At 45.6% G+C, this 8,728-nt stretch overlaps 1 protein-coding gene across 1 annotated transcript in view; it reads left to right on the top strand.

Annotated features, from left to right (window-relative positions):
* The window catches only part of LOC106817459 (DNA polymerase zeta catalytic subunit-like), a 13,856-nt gene extending 6,194 nt beyond the window's left edge, over positions 1–7,662 (top strand). Inside the window, exons 2-7 of the mRNA XM_014822123.1 lie at positions 2,368–2,556; positions 3,226–3,418; positions 3,801–3,875; positions 4,354–4,511; positions 5,538–5,734; positions 7,626–7,662. Of these exons, the coding sequence (XP_014677609.1) occupies positions 2,368–2,556; positions 3,226–3,418; positions 3,801–3,875; positions 4,354–4,511; positions 5,538–5,620 (698 nt within the window). The 3' untranslated portion in view covers positions 5,621–5,734; positions 7,626–7,662. The remainder of the gene's footprint in view (positions 1–2,367; positions 2,557–3,225; positions 3,419–3,800; positions 3,876–4,353; positions 4,512–5,537; positions 5,735–7,625) is intronic.
* Positions 7,663–8,728: the final 1,066 nt, after the last annotated feature.

Below are 8,728 nucleotides of genomic sequence, written 5' to 3'. Positions count from 1 at the left end.
GGAGAGAGAGAGAGAGAGAGAGAGAGAGATGAGAGAGAGAGAGAGATAGATAGATAGATAGATAGATGAGAGAGAGAGAGAGAAAAGATTATGGAGGGAGAGAGAAAGAGAGAAGAGAGAGGGAGAGAGAGAGATAAATAAATATAAATAAATAAATATATATTATATATATAGAGAGAGAGAGAGAGAGAGAAATAGAGAGAGGCCAGAGAGAGAGAGAGAGAGTAAGAGAGAGGAGAGACAGAGAGAGAGAGAAGATAACAGAGAGAGAGAGAGAGAAAAACAGAGAGAGAGAGAGAGAGATGACGAAGAGAGAGAGAAAGAAAACGTAAAAGAAAAATGAAGTTCTTTATCATTATTATAATGATTTCTCCTCATTATGTTATTTATCATAATCAGATTATCATTACCATTATCATTATTATTATTATTTACATACATATATATATATATATATATATATATATATATATATATATATATATATATATATAGTATGGAAATAATAATAATAATAATAATAATAATAATGATATTATATATATTCTATAATATATTAATTTATATAAAATTATAATATATTAAAGATATATAATTATATGTTGTGTTTGTTGTTGTTTTCGGTTTCTTTATTTTATACTGGACTCAAGGGTTTAAATCACATCAGTGGAACCCACTTCAGGATCTGGCTCGTCCAGTTTTGGCAGCTCTCACGCTTGTTCTCTTTGACACGATCCAAGGGGTCTACAGCGGAGAGGGTACATATATATATGTATATATATATGTATAGACGTATTATATTACCGTCGTACAGGTCAGGAGCTTCAGAACCCGGGGTTGATCGCTCTGTGGGAGGATGAGCGAGAGCGGAGGCGACGCGCGACAACGCCGACCCAACGCTGACGCCGGCGCCCTCGCAGGACCGCCAGGGGGCAGCACCGACCGAGCAGCGAGTTGTTGTATCGTCAGCAGATAGAGGAGTTTCTGCGGGAGAACAAGGTTTGTGTGTACGTATGTGTACATATACACTTTACACAACGCATTACACGTATATATGTGTGTAGAGGGAAGGAGAGAGAGGGGGGAGGAGGGACGGGGAATAGGCAGGGGAGAGAGGGAGGGGAGGCAGGAGGGGGAGGATGGGAGGGGGAGGCAGGGGAGGGAGGGGAGAGGGAGCAGGGAGGGGAGAGGAGAGAGGGGGAGTGAAGTGAGATAGAGAATTTCTGCACGAGAACAAGTTTGTTGTACGTTATATATCACTGTAAAAAATACACGTGAGCGACGAGCCGATTCGCTTTTCAAACCTCCGAAATCGCTTCCCGTGAGGCTAAAATAGCTCCCGTAAAATATTTGACGAGAGTTATTTTTTTCACAAACCTTTGAAAAGAGCTCCTGTGAAAAAAGTATTTTTTTCTTGGTGTATATGTGTGTAGAAGTGAAGGAGAAGAGGAGAGGGAGGGAGGGGGAGAGGAGGGATAGAGAGAGAGAGATGTAGTTAACTCGCAGTTACAAATTACAATTTACAAAAACAAAGTTGCAAATAACATCAACTCGTGACTCGTTTTCCAGTGACGGATTCGAGCGATCCCAGCCGTTTCCACTAGGTGGCAGCACCGCAGCGATGAGTGCTTCTTTTGTGGAGCATCACCATTCACAGTTGGAAGGTGGGTCTGCGCGTCGAAATCTCAGAAACAATAGAGCGTGCTTGACTCATCTTTCGCGATTCATCGGGTTTTTTTTTTTTTCACGGTCGTTTGTTCATCGGTGTGTGATGCAGGGTGCGAAATTAACGCGGGTCTGGACTCCGGAGTCGAATACTCCCTGATTTACTGCCGGACTCCCTGATTTGACATATGCAGGAGTCCGTGTGACTCTATGAAAATTCTGCCATACTAACTAGTTCGTTCCAGAGCACGGCCTCACGGAATTACCGTATTTTTCCAGCAAATGTCCAAAGAAAATTTTGGCAGACGTGCAACCGCATGAATCTTCAAAATAAGAACGTGTTATTATTAATATCTGTAATTTTGAACTTCAGACTGCGGACTCTCTCATTTTGCTGCGGATTCCTTCTTTTTGAGGGCAGGGTGTCTGTTGGACTCCCTTGTTCAAAAGTTAATTTCTACCCCTGTGATGTGTAGCTAGTTGAGGGGGTGGGATTCCTACAGATGTGTATTCCCTCGTAAGATTCCTATGATATTCCTTCGTAAGATTTTATGTTGACTTCATTCGTTTCTGTCGGATATCGTTTCCGGAGTTGCTCTTCGATTCTGTGCGAAAAATCCTCGCATATTTTACGTTAGCATTATGAGTTGAATGTTAAGTTTTGTCAAAATAGGCTAGCAATACGTTAATTGTCGTTCGCAGACGAGACCGCGGTGACGACGAGGGATGGCCTCTTGTCGCCACCGCCACCCGCATTCTCTGTGCGAATCGTGACAACCGACCACTACATGGCGCCACCGGTCGCCGGTCTCGACGTCTGCTACTCCGACTTTCGCCGTTCCGAAGTCTTCCGCGTTCCCATCGCGCGCATTTTTGGTTCGACGCCAGCAGGTACTGTCGCTGTGGCAACGGGTGGAGCAGAAATCCAGCGGTTCAGCTGTCATTCTGTTACACATAGTCAGAGATTTATCTTAAAACTTGAATTATTTCACGTGAGGAGACGAAATACGATCAGAAACGAATCCAATTCGTCGATTTTTTTCGTCGGAAACCCGGAATCGGAATTTGAAAAGAATCGACGAATCGTCATTCGTAGAAATGGCTAACCGATAATAATACTTAACTTGTTATTCAGAGAAATGGTTGATTTATGATATTATAATTGATATTATTATTTCATTTATATTGAATTTGTAATGATATTATGATTAATTAACCGATATTAGTATTAATTGACATGATAGAGTCCACAGAGACGATCAAAACCTAAGGCCAAAACAAAATATATGTGTGGTTACCGTTACATGCTGAAAAAAATAGGGTAGGTAGGTAGGGAAAACATTTATTTTCTTGAAATATTTTATTTACGAACCATGTCCGAAAGATGTGCGTTGTGCCTTTTGAAGCAGGAACTGTCCAATTGACATATATATTTTTTTTTTTTACTTTAAAGAAAATTGACAATTAAATGTTTAGGGTCGCTGGGAATAAATAGGGTCGGTCGGGAAACCGTAACCACACCTATATTTTGTTTTGGCCTAAACGAGGATGTTGTTGCAGGTCAGAAGACGTGCCTTCATCTTCACGGCATCTTTCCTTACATCTGCGTCCCCGCCGGAGTTGTCCCAGATGGCGCCGGCAACAGGCATCTCCACCAGATGGCGGCGGGCATCGACCGAGCGCTGAACTCGGCGTTGGGAAAACCCGGGGCACAGACGCAGCACGTTTACAAGATTTCGATCGTCCTCGGCATGTGAGTGTCCAGTACGCTAGCCAGCGGTCAGGCTGGGATGGACGAGAAGGGTCCTGTAGAAATTTATTTGTTTGCGCGCGCCCCGTCTCTCGCAGGTAGGAATTCGTCAGCTAGTGAGTATGCACGCACGCACCCACGCACCCACGCACCCACACGTATGCACGCACGCACGCACGTACGCACGCATGCACGCACGCACCCAAGCACGCATGCACGCACGCACGCAGACACACACCTAACCTATTCCTACAGCAAGCACGCCCGAAGCAAAATCAATCCGAAAAACAAGTGCTTCGTAGTCTCACTAACTCAACAGACCTATGACCGTGAAGCAACTACCACGACCACTAACGTATACATGTGCGTGTTTGTTTGCGCATAGGCCCTTCTACGGTTACCATGGCAGCGAGTGCCCGTTCATGAAGATCTACTTCTACAACCCCGGCATGCTGAAGAGGTAGGTAACTATCGTCATCATCACGGTCATCGCCGCCGCCGCTCGTGACCCAGTCGCGAGTAGTTGTAGCTTTTTTTTTTAAACTTGCGACGTTTTAGACTGACGATAGTTCTATATCGATAATATAGGATAATATAATGATAATATAAAGTTTTATTTACTATGTTATTGATAACGGGCCCTGGGACAGAACGCTGGCATAATAAAATCATTGGTCGAATGAGATAAAGCGTGGTAAAGACAATGACCCACTCCCCGCCAATTTTATTAACTGACCTCGCCTGACCTAAGATGACCCCAGATGCAATCAGATGACCTTGGCCAACCTCAAATGACCTCCCATGATCTAAACTGATCTCTCACGTCCTTGGCCGACCTCAAATGACCCTTGACGACCTCACGTGATTGGATGACCTCATCTGACCTTTGATGACTTTGGCTGACCAATCCGAGGCTTGATGCGCGTCTCGTGTTGCAGGGCGGCGGAGCTGCTCGCTGCCGGCGCGATAAACAATAGAACGTACCAGCCGCACCAGGCGCACTTCACGTTCTCGATGCAGTACTTCGTCGACTACAACCTCTACGGCATGAACTTAGTCCGGCTGGGCCGCGTGAGGTTCCGCCGTGCGCTCGCAGGTAGGTGGCGCCGCGTGAGGTTCCGCCGTCCGCTCGCAGGTAGGTGGCGCCGCGTGAGGTTCCGCCGTCCGCTCGCAGGTAGGTGGCGCCGCGTGAGGTTCCGCGTGCGTCGCAGGTAGGTGGCGCCGCGTGAGGTTCGCCGATCAGGCCGCGTAGTACGGTGGTCGCCGTGCGTCGCAGCTAGTCGGAAGTGTGTTCGCCACGCCGCGGCTATCGTCGCAGTGATCCGCCCGCGTCGAGTAGGTTTTGGGGGGGGCCGCGCTGAGGTTTCGTCAGCTCACATCGCAGACTAACCGTAAGGTGCGCCGCTTGAAGTGTTCGCCGTGCATTCTGCCAGGTAGGGTGGCGCCACTCGAGGTTCCGCCGTGCGCTCACAGGTTAGTGTGCCCGCCGCGTGACGTTAAGCAGATTATGCAGACACGACAGGCAGGCTGGCAGGCAGCAGGCTGGCAGGCTAGGCTAGGCAGGCAGCAGGCAGCAGGTCTGGCTGGCAGTCTAGCTGCAGGTGGCAGGCTGGCAAGACAGACAGGCATGCAGACTGACAAAGCCAACAGACACACGATAGACAGACAGGTAAGACAAGGCCTTCAGTGCAAGGTGGCCGATCTACCAGGCTACCACTCACTAACACAGATTTAACTAGAGCACTCGGAGAGCACAGACCTCCGCCAAGCAGCTGAATTCCTCAATGTTGGAATTTTTCTTATTTATTAATAATTAATTAACGTGGGAAAATTAATTAATTAATTATAAATAATTCAATTGGATCCGGATTAAGTGCAGCAGTGCAGGTGGGAGGGACTTGTGTTGCCCTTAGCCGTCGGTTTGCGTGTTTGTAAGTCTTAGCAGCCAGCGCACCTAGCGCGAAGTGAACTGAACGCTGCAATGTTCACAAACACACAAATCCAACACTCAAACATTCCCCGGTGAAAACATAGCCTCTGCACGCCACCTGGCGGAGGTAAATTATACTACTACGGTAAAATACATCCATCCATACACGCGCTTCACCCTCGCTTCTTTCAGACGGTAACGCCGTGCCCACCGCCCGTGGCGATGATTCCGCCCACCCCTTGTCGGGCGACACCACCGCCCCTACTGGCACGTAGACAACCTCCCGCGGACATGCTGCTGCACCAGAGGTCGCTAGGATCAGCGTCTGTGATCTGGAGGTGGATGCGTCGGCCGAGGATATACTGAATAGGAGCGGAGACCGCCGCGTAGTAAGTGTGAAACAAGTGGGCATCAGAAGAGAGGGGAGATAGCTAGATATATATTTATAGGTGGGGGCGGACATCCGGGAACTTTTGACTTATTGACCGATGTAGTTCGAGCCGATGATAACAAACCGTAGTAACGCACCGCCACAATGCACGGCAGCGCATAGTGCAAGGAATTATGTGGTGTTTGGATGCCGCAATCACAGTCTTTTTCAAGTGACAAAAAACGATCATTCTTTGAGCTGCCGTAGCCCGAGAGGAGAGACAGATGGCAAACAGCAATTAGTCAGGAGAACGAAGAGGCGTAGCAATGGTGAGGAAACAGTGGGAAACGGGCGAGTAGTCTCCGCTGAAAAGCAGTTTTTTGCACACTTCCTGTGAAGTCACATAATGTTTATCGTCGAAATGAACAAAGAAGACTTTAAGAACACCCCTGTCGAGTTTAGGGGCTACCCCCACATTTACGGAAATGACATAGGTCTCAATCTGGACATCATCTCTAATTCTTGAACAGCAGCGGCTCCATTCGGGCGGTGTCTATATTCAAGCGAGGTACGGGAGATTACGGTACGCATATATTTGCCTAATATATTGGACTAATCGTGCGTCAATAAACTCAATATTCATATAGAGAGTATAGCTAAGACATGTGTCTATAGGTATCTAGAAATTTAAAAATTAAATCATCTGAAATTTGCTTCCGCGCGCGTAACTAATCGTGCAGGACTAGCATGACTAATAGTGCCGCTTCGTGCGTCAATAAACTCAATATTCACAGCTAGTAGTATGAATTCAAGCCGGTACGGGAGATCTTGGCATAATACATTCTAGATACCTATAGACACATGTCTTAGCTATACTCTCTGTGAATATGAGTATTTATTGACGCACGATTAGTCAATATATTAGCAAATATATGCGTACAGTCATCTCCCGTACCGGCTTGAATATAGCTGATTCACGCTTTGTTTTCATCGGCCCCGGCTCAGCGGCAGTGTTGCTAGGGGAAGTGACGTCAGTCCGCCCCCACCTATATTAATATATATATATATATATATATATTATATATATATAGAGAGAAGAGAGAGAGAGAGAGAGAGGAGAGAGAGAGAGAGAGAGAGAGAGAGGAGAGAGATTAGATAGATAGATAGATAGAGAGAGAGAGAGAGAGAAAGATATGAGGGAGAGAGAAAGAGAGAAGAGAGAGGGAAGAGAGAGATAAATAAAAAATAAATAAATATATATATATATATAGAGAGAGAGAGAGAGAGAGAAGAAATAGAGAGAGGCAGAGAGAGAGAGAGAGAGTAATGAGAGAGAGAGAACAGAGAGAGAGAGAGATAACAGAGAGAGAGAGAGATAAACAGAGAGAGAGAGGAGAGAGAGAGAGAGAGAGAGAGAAAGAAAACGTAAAAGAAAAATGAAGTTCTTTATCATTATTATAATGATTTCTCCTCATTATATGTTATTATCATATATCAGATTATCATTACCATTAATCATTATTTATTATTTACATACTATATATATATATTATATATATATATATATATATATATATATATATATATATATAGTATGGAAATAATAATAATAATAATAATAATAATAATGATATTATATATAATTTCTATAATATATAATTATATAAAATATAATATATAAAGAATATATAATTATATGTTGTGTTGTTGTTGTTTTTCGGTTTCTTTATTTTATACTGGACTCAAGGGTTTAAATCCACATCAGTGGAAACCCACTCCAGGAATCTGGCTCGTCCAGTTTTGCAGCTCTCACGCTTGTTTCTCGTGGACACGATCAAGGGGTCTACAGCGGAGAGGGTACATATATATATGTATATATATATGATACGTATATTATTACCGTCGTACAGGTCAGGAGCTAGAACCCGGTGGTTGATCGCTCTGTGGGAGGACGAGCGGAGAGCGGAGGCGACGCGCCGACAACGCCGACCAACGCTGACGCCGGCGCCCTCGCAGGACCGCCAGGGGGCAGCACCGACGAGCAGCGAGCTTGTGTATCGTCAGCAGATAGAGGAGTTTCTGCGGGAGAACAAGAGTTTGTTGACGTATGTGTACATATACACGTACACAACGCATACACGTATATATGTGTGTAGAGGGAAGAGAGAGAGAGGGAGGAGGGACGGGGGAAAGGCAGGGGAGAGAGGGAGGGGAGGCGGGAGGGGAGGAGGGAGGGGGAGGCAGGAGGGAGGGGAGAGGGAGGCAGGGAGGGGAGAGGGAGAGAGGGGAGTGAAGTGAGATAGAGGAATTTCTGCCACGAGAAACAAGTTTGTTGTACGTATATATCACTGTAAAAAATACACGGTGACGACGAGCGATTCGCTCTTCAAACCTCCGAAATCGCTCCCGTGAGGCTCAAAATAGCTCCGCTAAAATATTTGACGAGAGTATTTTTTTCACAAAACCTTTGAAAAAGAGCTCCCGTAGAAAAAAGTATTTTTTTCTCTGGTGTATATGTGTGTAGAAGGAAGGAGAGAGAGGAGAGGGAGGGAGGGGGAGAGAGAGAGAGAGAGAGAGAGAGTAGTTAACTCGCAGTTACAAATTACAATTTTACAAAAACAAGTTGCAAATAACATCAAAACTCTGGACTCGTTTTCCAGTGACGGATTTCGAGCGATCCCAGCCGTTTCCACTAGGTGGCAGCACGCGCACGATGAGTGTTCTTTTGTTGGAGCATCACCATTCACAGTTGGAAGGTGGGTCTGCGCGTCGAAAATCTCAGAAACAATAGAGCGTGCTTGACTCATCTTTCGCGATTCATCGGGTTGTTTTGTTTGTCACGGTCGTTTGTTCTTCGATTATGATGCAGGGTGCGAAATTAACGCGGGTCCGGAGTCGAATACTCCTGATATACTGCCGGACTCCCTGATTTGACATATGCAGGAGTTCGTGTGACTCTATGAAAATTCTGCCATACTAACTAGTTCGTTCCAGAGCACGGCCTCGTGGAATT

Source organism: Priapulus caudatus, unplaced genomic scaffold (genome assembly GCF_000485595.1).
Source record: "Priapulus caudatus unplaced genomic scaffold, Priapulus_caudatus-5.0.1 Scaffold1731, whole genome shotgun sequence".
Classification (NCBI taxonomy): domain Eukaryota; kingdom Metazoa; phylum Priapulida; class Priapulimorpha; order Priapulimorphida; family Priapulidae; genus Priapulus; species Priapulus caudatus.
The sequence above is the reverse complement of the archived record's forward strand: the minus strand, read 5'-3'. Positions and strand labels throughout refer to the sequence as shown.